At 35.8% G+C, this 20,950-nt stretch overlaps 1 protein-coding gene across 4 annotated transcripts in view; it reads left to right on the top strand.

Moving 5' to 3' along the window:
- LOC131682018 (cGMP-dependent protein kinase, isozyme 2 forms cD4/T1/T3A/T3B) overlaps nt 1-20,950 on the top strand; it is a 589,291-nt gene that overhangs the window by 100,652 nt on the left and 467,689 nt on the right. For all 4 annotated transcript variants that reach the window (XM_058963167.1, XM_058963165.1, XM_058963166.1 and 1 more), the window contains one exon: nt 10,556-11,445. In XM_058963167.1, the coding sequence (XP_058819150.1) occupies nt 10,607-11,445 (839 nt within the window). In that variant the 5' untranslated portion in view covers nt 10,556-10,606. The remainder of the gene's footprint in view (nt 1-10,555; nt 11,446-20,950) is intronic.

Here is a 20,950-nt window from a genome sequence, read left to right on the forward strand (position 1 = left end):
GTACACGGCAAAAATCTGTTCATAAATTCATGAACAAAAGGTCACGATTTTGTGAACTGAACGATTTACGAAAACCATGACCAAGATCCTAATATTATGAATAATAAACCTCGAATTCATGACACTATTTGTGTTTTAAAAAACCAATTCGCCCCGAATATGCACATGGCGTTACATTAGAATGTTTGGTTAGGGTATTGTTATTGTTCCCCGGACATGTTTAGTTTTTGTTGTGATTCTAGTTCATGATTTGGGAATAAACACCCGACAGTCAAATGCTGTTCATGATTTCAAGAGCTTATTCGTGATTTCTCATCACGCTATTGTGCTATCTTATTCATGAGATTACTATCGCTTTTCTGTCAGCCTAGCGGGATTAAAATTCATTATTTCCGGATCTTAGTCGCGATTTTTGTAATTTCTATTCTTGTTATCATGATATTTTAGTTATGAATAGAGTGATTCATGTTCATGATTTCAGGATCTTAGTCACGATTTTAGATGATTTTGTCACGAGTTATGTGATTTGTGTTCATGATTTCGGGATCCAAGTCACGATTTTTGTAACTGCTATTCATGTTATCGTAATATTTTAGTCATAAATTGATTAATTCATGTTCATAATTTCTGGATCTCAGTCATGGTTTTCGTAATTTCTGTTCATATTATCGTAATAGTTTATTTTAGAGCTTACTTCCAAATTTGACACGAAGAGTTATATGACTAATGTTCATGAGATCAGCAGTATTATCTTGGCTTTCGTAAATTCTCTTCGCCTAATTGTGACCTATTATTTTTTGATTACTATCGGTTTTTTTTATTCGAAATAACGTGACAATATGAACTGGATCATAAAAATGTAACTGATTTGCGATATCTTGTTCTGTGAATTATATGGGATGGGATTCTCAGCGCAGTTTCCGTTTTCTATTCAGACATCACCATGAACCTTATAAAACGAATATCGATGCTCGAGGTCCTAATAGTTTTTTTTATATCTATTGTTCGTGTCTATTACTATGGTCGCTAGCTGCTGGGCATTTCATAAAACAGTTCATAGAATAAAAATGATTCCACGAATAATTCTACAAATTTTGTGAACGTGTTCCCGGGGAACTTTCATTATCATGTTGCTTGAAATTGTAAATGATTAGCAATATCTTCGATATCACCAGCACGCAAAATAGATTGTAAATCATGTACTAGGCATCATGAACCAGTTCACGAATACATGAATATTATTTGATAATTTTGTAAACTATTTCACGATCACAGATATTGGATCGTACCCAATATATTAGAGGTCATGAATTAGTTCACGAGAATTGAATGGATTCATGAATAAAATTTTGAATTTCGTGAAATAGTTCACGAGAACATATCCAGAATATTTAGATTTTGTGAACTAAAGCTCCGTAGATATACGAAAATCAAGATGAGTCAACCTTTTGTTTTATGAATAATGTTCATAAAGTTGTAAACTAGTTCGCGTACTGAAAATCGCATTAGAAATGACTTGGCGGAAACCGTAACTGAAGTTCAAAAAACAAAAGCAAATAGTTCCACTAAAACAAGCGTTATGAGGGCATTACTGAAGGAAAATTTAACATACCCCGCCCAACCCCGCCTTTTGGTGGGTTACATGTTTTGAGGTTTAACTGAAAAATCCGTAACTTTTTTTTAACCGGCAATATGTGTTTCGGTTTCCTCATCATAAAAACACACACTTCTGAAGTTTTTTGAAGTGAAACAAAAATTTGGGCAGTAGAGGGTTAAGTTCGTGCTAAAATGCTAATCAAATCTCTTGGTGCACCTAAGCTACTTCGACACATTACCAGTCAATTGAGTAGTGCGAACCGTACCCAAATTGGACACATTTAATCCTTTATAAGGCCCAGAGTTTGGGGCTATTAATAAATGTTATATTAATAGTAACATGGTTCTTTTACTTAGTTTAGAATATATTTACATTTATTTCGCAATAAAAACTGTTTTGAAAATATAGTTGCTACCGCCCGTTAGAAAACATCAGTCTTCGTATTTTTTTATATATTTCCCAAGAGATTGGTGCAAATAAAAAGACAAATCGAGCCTTATCAGAAATTCAGAAAGAAATTAAGGTGGGTTAATGGTTATTACCTGATTAACAGTAAATAACCATTGTATTCTGAGGATAAATTGAAAAATGAGACCACAGATTGCGGACGCTTATTTATTCATCTTATTGTTTTCTTTGCAATTTTTGCCACTCATTAACCAAATTTTCGGATTGAAAATAGTTGTTTTTACAAATTTGCATCACCAACCTATACCAACTTTTTTTAAAATCGAGCTAATTTTATTGTCCAAAAGGAAATCGCCATATTTTTTTTCAAAAAACTCTTCACCAATCCGACACTTTTCACTGTATCTCAATAAAAAGTAATAAGAAGAGCTAGCAGGCTTCTAACAAGTAGATTTCACAAGATTGGAACACTTCTCACTTCATATTCCTTCCGTTATGAACGAAACGAAAAGGTGGCAATATAGTTGCCACTGCCTTATAAAGGGTTAATTTTTGATAGTTCATGATGAAGAAACGCGAACAATTTCTAAAAAATGGCATAATTTCACGAGTTAATTGTTTTTATTGACACAAATTTCAAATATCTCGATTTTTGTTATATGCATTTTTATTTAAAAAGACATTTTGAATGATATTTTATAATGAAATTATCGTTCTTTCTGTCAAATTATATGAAATTGAAAACCAAATGTAAGAAATGTTTTACTGGTAGTTTCTCCAGAATACAAATACATTTAAAATGATTCATTTTTCTTTAGGTTTTTGTTGAAAGAAGATAAAAAAATTGAAAATGGGTTTCTTGTGATTTTAATAGTTAACCTTCATTTTTGGTTTTGTAAAAAAATATAACAACTTTGTTTTCAGTGTATGTTGTTTTCGTGCAGAAATTTTTAGTTACACACATACTGTGTTCAGTTGGTTTATGTTATCTTAATTGGAGTTAACGAATTTAGATTTTATGCGTAAGAATTATATTCTCGAAAACGATAATTATTTGCAAAATATAAGCGATGAAATGAAATAGAACATGCGGTTGGAGACATAAGTGGGAAGGTGAGGGTGGGTACCATTGTTCTGGGCAGGGCGGTTTTCGGGGGAATATGGACAAAACAAAACTATGTAGTCTAGCAGTTTTGTTTTGTCCATATTTTCCTGAAATCTTTATTTTCTAGAATATTGGTACTTACTTTGACTTTCTTGCTGATGTCTCCAATTACGTCGGACATTTTATGTTTTATGTTTCATTTCAGAGAGCGAGTAAAGGTGCTATAACCTTGGCTCATCAGCCAGGACAGGACTAATAACCTCTGCCCCATCCCAGGAACCCGGAACCAAAGGAGTGACATTAACCCTCTTAGCCAAGTCACTCCCAACGATTTATCAAACCCCTATCAAATTGAAACGGTTGTGTACGGTTGTCCACGTTTCTTCCTTATTCAAGGTTCAAAATTATTCGTTGATTAAATTCTTCATTAAATGAATAGTTTGATTGCCGTATAATTTTTAATTATTTTCATTTTGTACGCTGCACAGTTTGCCTGGCCGCTTTAATGCTTGTGTCATATTCCATATGTGCCACAAACGTCAATAATGACAAGAAAAATTGTGGGCGAACGTCTGCAGTTTTCCAGGATCCCTACATGTATTGGCTGTGTATGTGTAGACTAGACTAGACTAGAAATTTTCAGTTACACTCAATTTCTTAGATAGTTTTGCTATTTTAAATAGTGTGAACTACTATTTTTTCGAAAATTCTTTACGAAGAATCTTCTACACTTTTTCCCAAAATTGCTCTTATCGTCGGCCACTTCCTCATGGAATCCCTCATAAGTCTTGTGCTCTTATCAGCTATCAGAACTTCTGTGCTTGTGGGACTTATCCTATGACCCGTTGTTTGCTTGACCACACGTAATGGTTCGGTTTCATTTGGATCTAGTGTCTAGCATCTATCTGGCGACTAAGTCGGTCTACTTAATACTGATGACACAAAGTCGAAACGCAATTTCATGACTTACAAGTTGTAGGTTTTGTGACTGGCTGACATAATAGATTCAACTTAGAGATTAAGGCATAATGCCTAATATTATAATACTTATGATTAAACTGTTACAGCTGATTTCTCAAACTCCTAGCCACTCAACTGCGCAACTAATTCTGAACTTTACGTCGAAAGAACACTGAAATGTAGCACACTATTACATACGAACACGAACAGCTTGAGCTGACACAACGAAAGTAGTTTGCTATCAGAAAGTGGGCTTCTTGTTTACGCTAACAAACTAAGGATTTTTTGGATATCACGACGAGTTGTGAGATGACTAACGCGAACCACCGTGTACGTTCGCCCGAATTGGACAGAAAAGTTGGTCCTATGGTATAGATGTTAACATCGGTATCGCTTTCCCTGTACTGACCTTACCGATTCTATAAGCCACCAAGATTGGAAGTGCACAGAATGCGGTACCGTTAGTCATGAGAAGCGATTCTGGGAGCCTATCATCTCGATACTTTGAGAATGCAGCCTTGAAGCTCCAAAGACTGAAGGCAGATCAGGATATCAAATGATATCGATTCTTGCTGGAGACGGCTTTGGAGAAAACACAAATCGCGGACGAAAAGCAACTGACAGGAAGAAACTTGAAGAGGAGAAAATATGGAGAGGACCTTCCTTCCTTCAAGAAAAATGCGAGTTCGTGAAAATTTAAATCGATGCAAAAGGCAGTTGTGCAATTATTATCCAAGAAAGGTATGCATGTTGGCAATCTTTCACCGGTTTAAATTGCTAGTAATGATTCGCAGTCTACCGGAGTTTGATGGAAATTTAGAAGATTGAGCTCCTGAGCCAACTCAATATCATCACGGAATGCTGTGGGTTTACCAATGCAGAAAAATTCGTTTGAATGCAGAATTGCCTTACATGAATGGTCGTTGACTTTATCAGGATTTGTAGATACCGCCAAGTAGATTATTGAAATTGTCTACTATTCTATTCGATTGCAAATCTGCATTCCGACATCATGGTATCAAAAACATTCAAACATCGCTATGCACATATCCTTCACAGACACCCACCTCACCCTACGCCAAAACGGATAAAGAAAATGGATCTACTGCAACACACAGCCTTCCATTGTTAAACAACAGACAGCAGATCAAACAATAATCCTCGGTAGCTTCACACCAACATTCAGTACAACTAGCGAAGGACCAAAAATGATAAACCAAAAACAAAAAGGAACACAAGAAGCATAAAAAATAACCAAGAATGAAAATGAAAACTGCTCTAGCAACAACGACATGAACGTACACGCGAGCGAGGGAGAGGGCAAACTGAACAAACAACAAGAAGCAACAGTAAACTGAATCTACCCTCGAGAAAAATTACGCGCAACAGCAACCGGTGGGCCCAGGATAGATGACCGCAATAATTATAGTTTTTGCTTTTAACTATATCAATCTGAAGTGTACATTATTTCCAATAAAGGCAGCAAAGCACCATCGCTCTGTATATTTTAAGGTAGCATGTGATTCATTGAAATAAAATGTATGACGCTGGATGGATCAAAATCAAGCATCACGATATGGCTGATACTCCCTGTTGCTCTGTACCACCATGAGGCTTGGTCATTAAAATACAAACTATCGAGGGCTTGATATATTTGAAAATTCAATTCCGAGCAGTATAATGGGGACTGGACAATGGGGCAAACGTATGAACCACGAGCTGTACCAAGCTTGTTGACAGCGGAAACTCGGCAAAGGATAACAGACAACGGACATGTAATGTTCGGCAGTATACTTGAATAAGGTAGTCGACTTTGACGCTGACGCTGCACTCGCTGACTCTGTGCAATCGAAAGCATGGTTGTCAATCAGACATTATCAGTTTTGGAGCACGTTTCGCCATATTACCATTTTTAGTCAAAATAATTATTAATGTACATTTTAAACTAAAAACAAAAAGTAATGTTTAAATTGAAACAAACAAATCCATGCATTGGTGTGCGCACGGTGGAGGTAGGGAGGGGGGGGCTATAGCCTCCCCTAATGCTTTGGAATTTTTCAAAAATTGTAATAGGGTAAGGTGGGGCAAATCCGGCCTAGTAAATGGTTTTGGCTGTAAAATGCTCATTTTACATCGGATCAAGTCGTTTTATATACCAAATTACAGGTTAGACTTCAGGGCAACTTTCTATGTATAGCATTTCAATCACCCTGGGAAAACTTTGAGATTCAAGCGTTTTACGAAAACGTTAATTTGGGCTGTTTTCAAAAATGGTGGGGTAAACCCGACCGCCTATGTTTTTGGTTGATTTAGTACAGATATTATCCAAATTTTATGGGTTTTCAATGATAAATCAATGAATGTTATGTTATTGAATTGTAACATGTAGAAAATGGAATTCAATGTCAATCTTGGAGTGTCAAAATCATGAGCAGTAGCACATAAAGATATTCCCATTTGCATAGGAGCAATTGCTTGACGAATACTATATTCATCACGTTTTTGTGTCTTTCGCTTGTAATTGTGAACCATTGGTCAAAATAATAACTAATAACAATGAAAATATATTTAAGTTTGATAAATAATCATTTTCTTAGCAAAAAAAGCGGTCGGATTTACCCCACTATTAAAAGGTCGGATTTGCCCCACCGCGTCATTTTTCATTACGATGCAGTTTAGGAGCTTATTGCTCGCACTGGTTATATGCTGGAACAGTGTAGTGAGCTGATGAAAAAGACGATCATGACAGCGGCGCAAAAGGCGTATTATGGACTAGCATGTTGAAGGCAGTGTAAAAATCGGCACGAAGTGATCCATGGAATGGTTGGGAATGATTGGATGATAATTATCGAGACATACCGCGCCTCAATATCACCTATAAGCTACTCTTCCGTATTCTGTTTAGCAAACAACGCAAATTGACCGAACATTGCCTTATGACAATGCTATTTGCGGGCTGGTAATCAGATTAAAATATAAATTGAATCATGCAGATGCACTCTAAAATACGATATGATACAATGTACGAAGAAACGAAACCATAATCACTTGCTTCTTGGCTTCATGGAAGACTTCGGAATTGGCGCCGATCACGAAGATGACCAAATATAAATTTTGCCAAACTACTATTAAATATTTACTACTAAATACTACTACGAAGAAAAAAAGGGAAAATGGCCCTGAAGCACGAACAACGAGCTGTGCGGATCATACATGCACGCTTACGTGAGTAGACAACCTGCAAGGTGTCGTCGACTTTTGGGGAAAGTGTTGCTCTCGCTAGAGTTACTGGAAAGTGGTTCCCTGGAAATCTCTAATTCATTCGAGCATGGCTCGCATCAAATACCTGGATTGTTCGGTCGCTATAAATAGCTCTGGTTTACGAAAAAAAAATTGATTTCTTTCCTAACTTTGTTTCTAAATTTATTTTGGACCACTTACAAACCCCGAAGAGAATCATCAATTTTTTTCTTGCAGTAAGACGATTTTTTTTCATTGTGGAGTTTTAACCTTAGGGTCATTCGCCTCTTATTCGGGATAGAGAAATCTTTTTATAAAAATCTCTAACCCTAGGTGCGGGGTTGGGAATCGAATCCGGGTGTGCTGGGTACAAGGCAATCAATTTACCAACTACGCTATGCCCGGCCCCAAAACAAGATTTCCTATTCTCTACTTGATTCTCGGAGTTGCTCAGAAGTTGTTCAGAAGTTTTTATTTGTCTTCATGTTTCTTATAAAAACCATTAGAGATTCACCCAATACTATAGATAGATTTTTTTTAATTGAACAAGTAATTTCATTCGGTGAAAATCTCGGTCAGAATTCATATATTGTCATGATAAAATAGATATCAAAGAAATGAAATTTAAAAAATTAAAAGTGAAATAAAAGTGGTTTTTTAAACATAAAGCCTGCAGTGCAAAAATATATCACAAATATAAATAATAATATATCAGAAAGTCCATTGACCGATAGCAAAGGCCATCCACATTTTTAACGCACTATAATTTACGTCATCAGTGGGCCATAATCCATAACAAAATCCTGGTGAGATACATAGATAAATAATATATTTCGTAAATATTTTGATCTGATTACGCAAAGTCAAATTTTAGTTTTTATATATTTTTCGAATTCAGTTCGTAGTACTTTTTTTATTTATTTAATTTATTTTATGTTTTTTTTGTTCATTTAAAACTTTTCATTGAAACATTCTTGAGTTTTGGATTTCCACGAAAATTTTAATTGGCTTATAACAACTGAATCAAAGTAACTTTATAGCAGGCAGCGTTAAAAATAAATATAATTCTAAAAGTTTACAAAAACAAAACATTTGAAGAATCGTTATGCGTCTGCTTATCCGGTACAGTGTTCTTTGTGGTCGGTTCACGCGGTGGAAAAAGAGAGATTTAATGTTGCATAAATGAAATGAAAACCCGAGTATAATGATCGCAACAATCAAACCTCTATATGTGCAGTACAATCAAATTTCAAGTAATGTTTGTCTGCTGTCTTGAAGGTGCCATCGTGTCGTCGAAGCGATACCGGAAACTGCGTCAGAACTTCATGATGACTTTGAAGGCTAATCCATATATGAACTATTATCTGAAAACCGTCAAGTGGTTAATTAAATCTTACCGCTCTCCCAAGTCTTCGCCAGATTTGGCGAGTAGCCACTACTGAATGCGCAATGGCGATACCGGGATAATGACGTCAACGTCATTGAGAATGGGATGAACTCCCTAATCTGCCCGGAATTCCACACAATCGAAGTATACAGGATATGCACCGAATCAAAACCTATAATTGTATAAATATTTAGAATGGAAACATCGCTAATGATGCTATTTCAAAGACCAGATACTAGAAAAAAGTAACCGGTGATGTTGATTTTATTTAAGGCAGGTATCAAGCTCAAAGTTCAAATTTTCATTTGAGAGAAATAAAAACCACAAAAACCCACAATGTATCATTAAACTACAATAAATACATATAATTTTCTTCTAATAACGTTTTATGCTTAATCATACTTCCAATTGAAAGCGTGGCGATTTCAAATTGGCTTTACTTTTTGCAGGATACATAAGTCAAATGATACAAAAATATTTTAAAAAAAAATTCCAGTCGGCTCATACGAAATCACTGTTTTAATTATTCGTAAACGATTTTCATGCATCAATAGTTTACGAGTTATCTGGGATTGAAAAATCATCAATTTTATAAACTTAAAAAAATCGTGTTGCAAAAAACTTGAGGATTATTTGTGCTGAAGATAACGCGAAATTTTTTTCGAGGAAATTGAAAATGTTTAATGTTAATTTATAAACCTTATTAAAATAGAATGATTGTAAGATAAATATGTACTTTGATTACCTTTTTTGAGAAACCAGTTTGCAGATTCAGGAAATAAATGAAACAACATAAATTTCAATTACAAAATATAATAACTGTTTTACAATCGAATCTCTAGCAGAAATCTAACTGATAATGAAGGTTTTACATAACTGAAAGTTTTTAAGCTGTTAGACCCCCCCCCCCTAATAGAAAAAGCTGCGCACACCTATGAGCTTGAGTATAATAATATGACCAGGGCTGTAATATACTAGAACGAAGCAATTGTTGGGTCTGGAAATTGAGGGAAATTCAGAATAAAAGTGGTGTGTTCATATCGATCGAAGGAAGATACTAGAAATCACGTGTTAATGAATTTCGATAAAAATAAATTTTCAATGATTCAAAATGAAAAGATCGTCGTTATTTTTTAAAAGATCTAAATATCTGAAAAAACTACTTCAAATTTTCCTTAATCAACATCGCTCGTGTATCTTTTTTCAGGAAATTTCTGACCATGTGAGAAAATTAAAGAGTTAAACAATGATTATACATTCAAAAATAACCGGTGAGTTACTCAGAACATGAACATAAGATCTATTGTAATAGTATCAGATAATTTGCGCTCGAATTACATGTGTTTCAAGTATATCTTTTGAAAATTTTAAATAAATGTTCCAAATCAATAGCCTTCCTTTGTATGCACCAGTGCTATTGAGCATAATTTTAGCCGGTCGCATTGAGCATAATTTTAGCCTTCGGCATATGCATTAGTTTGAATTACATGACATAATATTGAACAGAGCTTCTGCGATGGCATGACATGATTCTCGCAAAATGTTTTAAAAATATTCTTGGAATCAAAATCCAAATCAAATCAACATTCAAACCAAACAGGGAAATATTCTTCCCGCGCACGTCAATATTCCGTCACTAAATCGAACGGAAAACATTACCCTGTACTGAGAACGCTCTTTGTTGATTTTCGGGCCCGCACCACATCTCGATTGCAAATATTTACACACCCAGCGGAGAGGTTGTGAAAATAATTGATGTTTCCTATTCCAATTCCAGAACCACGGCTCCCACATGTGAATGTCATTTACTCTCTCACTTCCCTAATACTGTGCTATTTTTTCTTTTATCTATTTCCAGATAAATATATTTTTATGACACCAAGGGTTCGCGCCAGGAAAAATAGTGTGGATGCGCGTGTGTTTTGACGGGCTGTGCTTCGCGTCACGGCGACCGGCGGCGGCCGTTGAGCAGGAGACGCAGACGGTCCTGTGCGGCGCAACCGCACTCGATACGCAGCATCTCGCGCGTTTGCTGAAGTACGCGAACTTTGCCGCGCCGACGAACGGTCTCGGTTCCGCGTTCGGTTCTGCCGCGTCCCAACCCCATCGGTTAGCGCAGTCGTCGAAGCAGGCGACGTTACCGACGCCGCCGTCGTTACCGCCATCATTGGGTGGGTCGTCGTCGTCGTCGTCGCCGCCGTCAGTCGTTTTTCGCGTTTCCGCGGGAAAAGATCAACTAGCGTCGCCATCGCAGCACGTCGCGTCAACCACGATGAACGACGGAAACACCGGTGGTGATCCGGCCGCCGCATCCTTTAGCCAGCAGAATGATTCCATCAACAACAACCTCGATTCCGGTGTCAGTAACATTAAGCAGATAGTGATGCTGCAGGGAGACCTTCAGCAGAACCTGTACATCAACGATCCCGCCTGTCTGAATCTGACTCCGCGGGAACAGGAACTGCTGAAGGTGATCCAGGCACGGGATATTCGCATCCGGGAGTTGGAGGACTACCTCCGGTTGAAACATGACGAGGTGGCCGAACTCAAAAGTCATCTGGACAAGTTCCAGAGTGTGTTTCGATCGAGCGCCGGTGCCACCGGGGTGTCCCACAGTGGCCGGAAGCTCGGTGCAGCCGGTGGCGTTCAGCGGCAACGTGCGCAAGGTATTTCTGCCGAACCGCAGCGTGATATATCGGTGCTGGAGCTGATGCATGTGGCGTTCCCCAAGTACGATAAGGAAGAAAGGTGAGTGCGAACGGTTTATTTTAGATTTGCTGATTAGCGATAAGAACGTTTATGGCATGCGGCTGGCGCAAATGATATCAGGCTGCATTGATGTAATTTTCGAGTGGATGAATGAATTTTCACAAAATGCGTTATTTCCCCGTTGGTGATTGGACTTGTTCGTTCCAAGTATCAAGTGGGGACGAATTTACCCTTCAAGATGTGACATTATCGGTTGTAAATCACCGAAAAGGATTTTTCGAATGTGATGGAAATGAACACGATTCTAAATTCACGCGGGTATCTGAAAAATGTTATAAATAAAATCGCACTATTCCGCATTCGGTGAGATTAGTGGCTGATTTAAAGTTATCAGATCACAATTAGAGAGAAAGAAAACCAACTATAAGAACAGCAAGTGCAACGTAGCAGACTAATTAGCGTGGATTGACTTTGCCGATTGAATGGTGCTGATTAAATGAACTCGAGTAACCGTTCAGTCCAGCGTAGAAACGGAAATCGCTCATCTGATAGGGAGTGTTTTAAGACGCGACGGCATCTGTTTTGAATTTGGTTATTTGCGTTGGTTGAGACGTTATGAGAATGAGATTGGCAAGTGTTTTGTTAGCCATAGGTTGGAATAATGTATGTCAAATTGAACAGTAGATTTTTAATACAGTTTTGGATTGTCAAGTCAATCATGACAATGTTTACTTTTAATGTAATATTTCTAATTATTTGGATTATTAAAGATTTGGATTTTTTAACACTCAAATCTGTAAATAATTTTAATCATTAAATTTCAAGTCCTTTTGAATTCACCTTTTAAAAATTGTATATTTAAATTTAAATAAGGGCCAATTTTTAAGAACAGGATGTGAAAGTTTGAAAAGTTGATACAGATGGATATAGAAAATGATTTAATTTAAATATGAATTTAATAAGAATGACTTTGAAACAAGATAAGACAAAACAACTAGTAATGCGATTTTGGGAGCTAGTTCGGAGTCTATTCGAATTTGACTGTTGTGCTACTGTTCCAATTACCACAGGGCTATTTCGCAGCATTGGAATCATAAACAAAGATTTTTTATATAAAATTAAAAAATCATGTGATCTGGTACAACGATCAAAATGATATTTTTAATTAATTTTCAATAGGTTATGCTTCAAGTAGTTCAGGTTGGGTAACAAACTGCTGTTTTACATTTCTTACAAAAGAAATGTATAGGATTCGCTCAAACTTTGAAAACTTTTTCCGAGGCCCGGAGGGCCGAGTCTCATATACCAATCGACTCAGCTCGACAAATTGAGACAATGTCTGTATGTGTGTGTGTGTATGTGTGTATGTATGTATGTACAAAATGTCATGTAATTATCTCAGCAATGGCTGAACCGATCTTAATGAAATTAGTTTCAAATGAAAGACCTAACGTTCCCATTTGACACTATTTTTTTTTTGATTTTCGATATGTTGTTTGCTTTCTGAGATATGGGCGATTTTTTCAAAACGCGGTAGGTTTTTTGCAAATAACTTTCGAACAATACAATATTGCCCCATAAACTGCACATAAATAGAAAGCTTGTAAAAATACCTTTCTAACAAGCTATAGATTGTCAAAATCCGTGCACGAGCGGCGGAGATATTAAACATTTTGTATTTTTAGTCCTCGCTTACCAATTTCCACTAACTAAAAATGAGATTGTTTCATACAGAGTATTGCTTTACTGGTGTTTTAGGGGCAAAACTAAACCGATTTTGAATATCGGGGTATGAAAACACATCTACGTGATTCAAGGAATTCGATGTTGAGAACATTTTGTGAATTACCTTTATAATAAATGAAGTATTTCTCAAAAATCAATATATGAGTTCATTTCAAAGACAAAATAATGTGTTGATAAAGAAACAGTGAGTTCTAGTATTTATTCCTTGGATTAGGCATTGCGTTCAATCATGAGGTATATGTTGGGCGGTATATCAATACACAGATCAACAAGTAATTCACCTAGTAGTGAGATAAAAGATTTCTAATATAATTTTACTTATGGCGTCACCGAAAGCAACTGTAACAAGCCCAAAAATCTAGCGAAAATTTAGCTCTTTTGCAAGATTTAGGTTATACTGGTTATGGCGCAAAAATTACTACTTACATTATTTATGATAAGAATGTAAGAAATCAATATATCATAATAATATGCCTATAAAAATAATGTCACTGCATTAACCATCATTTGCCATTCCTCACACGCCCCCACCCCCATCTCACTCTATCCCTCTCTCTCTCTCTCTCTCTCTCTCTCTCTCTCTCTCTGTCTCTCTTCTATCGCATCTATCTAGCTATTTCTGTATCCATTTCTAAGTTGCGTGATAAGATCTTCTGCCAATCTGAAATATTTATTAATTGTAATTGCGAAGGTTTGAGAAAACAAAACTATTTTTTTTCTGTTGCTACATCAATTCAACTTTAATTCAATTGTATTCAAAGCCTGTATCTACACTATAATTAAGGAAATTCATGGCTATATCAGAAAAATATTTGGTTTAACTGGGAATATGAAAGTTTGACGATGAAAATTTTCAAAAGAGACATTCCACGTGCGATATTTAAACTATTCGTATCTCTATTGAAATTTGAATGAAATATATGCTCAAAGACTGAAAGCTGAAGCCAGCAGGATTGGACTTGCCATCAACGTTTCGAAGACAAAATACATGAGAGGAAGAGGTTCTAGAGACGACAATGTGAACCTCCCACCCGAGTTCGGATTGACGGTGACGAAATCGAGATGGTCGACGAATTCATGTATTTGGGCTCACTGGTAACCGATGACAATGATAACAGCAGAGAAATTCAGAGACGGATCTTAGTGGGAAATCGCGCCTACTTTGGACTCCAGAGGACGCTCCGGTCGAACAAAATTCGCCGCCGCACGAAGTTGATTATCTTCAAGACGCTGATTATATCGGTGGTCCTCTACGGCCACGAGACCTGGACTATGCTCGTGGAGAACCAACGCGCCCTTGGAGTTTTCGAACGAAAGGTTTTGCGTACCATCTATGGTGGCGTGCAGATGGAAGACAGAACGTGGCGCAGGCGAGTGAACCATGAGTTGTATCAGCTGCACATTCGTTGTTTTGGTACGAACTTTCATGAAAAATAACGGATCAAAGACAAAAAATATCCACAAATTAGATCTAGGAAAAGAAGTCTCCCAAAGTACCCACTCTTGATGGGGGATGCAACTACAATGTGTCTTCTAACTTATCGTCGTCCATATTTGGATATACTGAGTAGTTTGAACCATTTCTTTTTCACAGTATTGGTCTGTATAGGACTTATTTATCCATATTTCCTGCACGAGAATTCCGAATGACACAATAAGCTATAAGGATGAATGGAAAGAGACTGCATTGCAATCAACTGAATGCACGGCTTTCATGCTATCAACATAGCCTAGAGATTTCACACTATTTGCTTCAATGCAAATGAAAACTTTGAAATATCTACCTGTCTCATTCACGAATCGCATTCTCCCTGTCGTTCTCTGTTCAAGGGGCTTGAAAGCACATGTGACCTTGTCTCACTTTACTATATTCAATTGCGCGTTAAAATACTGGACCAGTAAATTCAATTCTGTACATAAATTTTTTATTCGGGAATATGTGACCAAAAAGTAAACTTCGAATTCCAAAGCAAATTGAACGTTCCAGGTTCCTGATAACTAATTAATCCAACAATAAAGTAGAAACACCATTAAAACGACGCCGTCAAGTAAAGAAGCATGAAAACAAAAAGAATAGAACCAAAAAAATGGAAGCCATAGAAAGTCCATTGCATATTTATTAGCCTTTGCTCAGAAGATGGGATTTTCAAAAACATTTCAAAACTTTCTGTTGCAATGGTTCTCAAATTCGTACAATCCGGTTTATTAATTTTCTTTATTCAAACATGTTTTTAGCTTCAAATATATGACCATTTCATTTTAATTAAGCATTTCATTCCGCATCTTTTTATTCGTTTTGTTCATCTGCGTTCATTTTACTTATTTTATTCGTTTCATTCTTTGGATTCACTCTGATCAGTTTATTGTTTTTGTTCATTTTATTCATATCATTCATTGTTTTCATTGTATGCATTTTATTCATTTTGTTCAGTTTCTTCATTTTAATAATCCGACTACTTTTTCAGTATTAATCATTTCATCCAAATAATTTATTTGATTCAATTTATTTCTTTATATTAATTTTTAACCTTTTACCATTGTTCAATTTTTCATTTTAATCAATGCATTTAATTCTGCTCATTTTCTTCTTTTTATTCATTTTATCACTTCAGCTCATTTTGTTTATTTGATTCGTATGTTTTATTTATGCATTTCATTTATTTTTTTACTTTATTCATTTTGTTCATCCATTCTTTTTATTCATTTGATCCATTTCATTAATTTGATTCATTGTATTCACTGGATGAATTAAATCAATTCTATTTATTTAATTCATTTGATTCATTTAATTAATTTGATTAATTTGATTCATGTAATTCGTGTGATTCATTTATTCATGTGATTCATTTGATTCATATGATTCATTTGATTCATTTGATTCATTTGATTCATTTGATTCATTTGATTTATTTGATTCATTTGATTCGTGTGATTCATTTGATTCATTTGATTCATTTGATTCGCTTGATTAATTTAATTTGCTTGATTCATTTGATTCATTTGATTCATTTGATTCGTGTGGTTCATTTGATTCATTTGATTCATTTGATTCATTTGATTCATTTGATTCATTTGATTCATTTGATTCATTTGATTCATTTGATTTATTTGATTCATTTGATTCGTGTGATTCATTTGATTCATATGATTCATTTGATTCGCTTGATTCGCTTGATTCATTTAATTTGTTTGATTCATTTGATTCATTTGATTCGTGTGATTCATTTGATTCATTTGATTCATTTGATTCATTTGATTCGCTTGATTCATTTAATTTGTTTGATTCATTTGATTCATTTGATTCGTGTGGTTCATTTGATTCATTTGATTCATTTGATTCATTTGATTCATTTGATTTATTTGATTCATTTGATTCATTTGATTCGTGTGATTCATTTGATTCATATGATTCATTTGATTCGCTTGATTCGCTTGATTCATTTAATTTGTTTGATTCATTTGATTCGCGTGATTCATTTGATTCATTTGATTCATTTGATTCATTTGATTCGCTTGATTCATTTAATTTGTTTGATTCATTTGATTCATTTCATTCATATCTTTAATTTTATGCATTTCATGTTCAGTCATTCGTTTTATTTTATTCAATTTGTTAGTATGAGTCAATTTATTCTATTATTCTTATAACTATTCCTAAATATATCATATCTTAATTTTTATGTAATAACCTAATCTAATTTGATTCGTGTATATTATAATTTCGATTTCCATTAATTTTTCTACTCATTTTATGAATTTAAAAACCTATTGTTTCATTTTTTGCTTTACTTTTTTATTTCGGTCGTTTTGTTGATTTCTATAATTTATTCAGTTTATTCGAGATTTTATTCGTGCAAGACTAGAAACTGTTTTCATCCCACCTCTAGTTGGGTGCCTACTTCTCGTGAGTTCTGCAAACTAATTCAATAGTGAAATGTGTAAGAAATGTCTCATCTCACTGCTAGGTGGATTAAATTGGTTTTTACATTTCGATTTTGCAACAACACAATCTAATAAAACAAATTATGCTTTTGGAGTAAATAATATGAATATCGGGAAACAATAGTTACGATATGTATGAACTGAGTCAAATAGTATATGACACTCGGTCTTCCGGGTTGGGATTAGGTTGGCGATGTTCAAAGTGATTGTATAACCTTTCTATAATAGAAAAGCAAAAAAAGATATTTCAAATAATTGAGGTTAGCTGAGACTTCAATTTCCATGGAACATATGGTGGGAATCTCAGGATGACAGTAGAGCCTTAGTAATTTAAGATGTGTATGATGAATAGCCTTTGACGAAATTAAATACCGGACTACCCATTCCAATGGGTGCTCTTACGACTCGAAACACTGCATCACTGGTGTATCGATCTCTTTCGACTCAACAGTTCTTGAATGATCATGAAAAATTCCAACCGATTCGAGTGGCAGTGGATATTTACCAAAAATGTTAGATCTTAAAAAAAGTAATTATAATACTGAAGAGCTACTATAACGCTCCCATAAGCTGCTATTGAATTTGCAGTTGATTCGACTTCCGGTTCCGGAGTTACTGGCTTAAGAGTGCGACCACACCGAAATTTTTGCCTTTCTCGTATAGAAAGGATATGCAATCGCTCTGAAAATCATCAACCTAAACCCGACCGGAGGGCCAAATTTTTTTTTGATTGACATAAGGTTTCTGGGTTTTACAAGGGCGTAGCAAGGGGTGTACGGAGAGAAGTAACGCCCCTTCTCCTCACTGGTCACCACCCCTTTAAATTCCCGTTAGATCACCCCTCAACCCTATCATCTTTATACCACCACTATATCACTATATCCCAAATTAAACTGGGGACTAGCTCGTTCGTGGGTTTTTCACCCTCCTCACACACCCACCCCCGCATGTCAAAATTAGTTAGCAGGAAGGCAGCATTGAACTAATGCTGATTAGGCTAATTAAATGTGATATTTTTTTTTGTTTCAAGTATTTTACTGTCGACACGTAGCTCATTAGGTTCGTGGCTGGCGAGCCATTGTATGTAGGTGCAAATTGTACTCAGAATGTACTAGCTATTTCCACTATCAAATCGAACATAACCAGCCATGGAATCATAGTTTGGAGAATTAAGAAAGGCACAGTTGCACCAGTAGGTGGATTAAGACAAGTTTTTCTTGTATTGGTTGATGCATTATGAACATTTTCCCAAGATTTCGGGCTACTTGGACGAAAATTTTGACAGCTATTTGAAGGACAGTGTTTTTCTCATAATTTGATGAAAAGAGCTATTACTTTTTCTAAAAAGCAGTTGCTTTTGTGGCATAAGTAACTTGGGCAAAACTATTCGCTTGTTTACATTACATCATAAAATCACTGAAAATAAGTCACCAGTTGGTTTAATTATTGTATAGATGTTGGCCATGATTTTTTGCCTTTCTCAATATTTAGGATATGCAATCACTCTGAAATACAGCATTTTAAGCGAGTCCCGGAGGATCGAGTCCCATATACCATTCAACTCAGTTCGTCAAATTTGGCGAATGTCCGTTTGTGTGTGTATGTACGTGTGTATATACTTTGTAAACTCACTCATTTTTCTCATAAATGACTTGACCGAATCGCTCAAATTGATTGCAACTGAAAGGTATAACGCTCCCATAAGCTGCTATTGAATTTTTTGTCGATTGGACTTCCGGTTTCGGAGTTTCGGGTTGAAGAGTCCGGTAACACAGCAAACTAACTAAGATTTGCAGGTCTAGATCTCTAATGATCATTCTAAGCAGCTTTGACCACATTGACTACCATATGATGGTTCTTGATGTCCTCGGGTACTTTCCAAGTTCCTAAGATAATGTTACTCCTTTTTCTAAGGGAGTTCTTGATCGATTTTTACAAACTTGATATCAAATGAAAGATACAATACTCCTATGGACTTCATTTGAGTTTGTCATATCTGATATTTGGTTCCGGAGAAACAGGTTGGTTACTGTGGCCACATAGGAATTTCCCATATAAACCGGTACAATCGAAATACTTCAAAGGTTAAACATGCATTGAAAGGTGCATCAAATTATTTCTTTTCGCAAGTCTAGATCACTGATGGCCAATCAAAGATTCTTTTTAATATATTGTCCACTTCAGAGGACGCTTACTAGTTGGCAAACACCATGGAACAATGGAGATCTGGGACGGTGGTTGCACTCAATTATCCCTAAAGTATCAACGAATGCATGGTTCAAAGGGTTGGATGTAAGTCGAAACTTCATTCGTGTGATGTCTAGACTCATGTCCAACCATTATACGTTGAATGCGCATCTCCGCCGTATTGGGATCGCAGAAGATAATCAATGTGCTTGCGGAGAGGGTTACGAAGACATTGAACATGTTGTTTGGTCTTGCACTGAATATCGTGAAGCCAGATCCCAATTAATAGACTCCATACGAGCCAGAAGAAAACCACCCTATGTACCTGTTCGTGATATCCTCGCTTTACGAGATCTTACATACATGAGCCATATTTATCATTTCCTGAAAACAATAAATATTCAAATATAATTATCCCCACAATGTTTCTAGTTTTATCCCTTGCTACCCACAAACAATTTAGATTTCTTCGCAGTGAGTTAAGTTAGATAAAACGATATAAATAAAGAAAAAAAAATAAACAAAAATTACAGAAAAACTATCAATATGAATATCAATATGAATCAATATCAATATCAATATGAAATTCAAGAAAATAGAGTATAAATAAAAATATTCAAAATGATGATTATCCTCAGTGTTAGCATTAGAAAATGAATTTTTATTATAACGTGATAGTCTTAAGAACTTTTGTAACATGTTATGTAAAAAAAACCCCGGCGTAAAAAAGCTTTTGCAAATGCCGTGTCAAATAAACGTTTTATGAAAAAAAAATATATATATTGTCCACTATCAACAGTTCCGGAATTCTTGGGTTCTGGACATATTCCAGAATTATAGTCACATCTATTTTTTATTCAAATTGTTTATTTGATAAGGCAAGTTTACGTTAGCTTAAAGGTACCAATCATGATTTGTTTACATTTTAAATTACTTAAAACTAGGAAATTACATATTGATTTTTTTTTAAATTAAACTAAGGAGAATTTATAGCTTTACACATATACAACGGGGTAGTATAATTTTCGTAAGATTAGAGGGGTCATTTAGTTTTTATAGCAATATGGTTTGACATTTTTAGCAGGGAGATTATTGAAACAAATAATTTTTAACTAAGGGGGCAGTTTTTATAGCTATCTTAAAACTAGGAATAACTAGATGGCGTGACTGAATTTTGTAAAGATTCGGGGAGATAATTTAGAGTTATTTTGATGTGGTAGTAGAGTTGGGCATTTTCAATGAGATTATATAATAGTTAGAACTAGAAGAGACAGAAAGAGCTAAATGTTTCGGGGGGCTATTTGCTGGACGGGGGGGATGATACTTCTGGGTATAAGAGTCAGGGGAGTGAGGGTGGACAAAGATGGCAGGGAAGAAAGTAATTAACTTTCAGTTTCAGGCAGCGGGAGATCAACGGCATAGGATGCAGACTCGGGTGGCCTTCATCAGGAAGAATTATGTACAGGGAGGCAGGGTGTTCTTCCTCGAGTCGGCAGGGGTTCCTCCAGACGATTTCGTAGTACGGCTCAGATGCGGATCGGAAAGAGTTCGAGTTGCGCGTGTGGTTTGTACGTAGGTCCCGTGTTTGTTGGCTCATTCGACAGAGATGTTTGGTGTCGCCTTGGAGTCGCATCAAACCTTCGTGGGTGTATGGTACAGGCGGAGGAAA

Source organism: Topomyia yanbarensis, chromosome 2 (assembly GCF_030247195.1).
Source record: "Topomyia yanbarensis strain Yona2022 chromosome 2, ASM3024719v1, whole genome shotgun sequence".
NCBI classification, from domain to species: domain Eukaryota; kingdom Metazoa; phylum Arthropoda; class Insecta; order Diptera; family Culicidae; genus Topomyia; species Topomyia yanbarensis.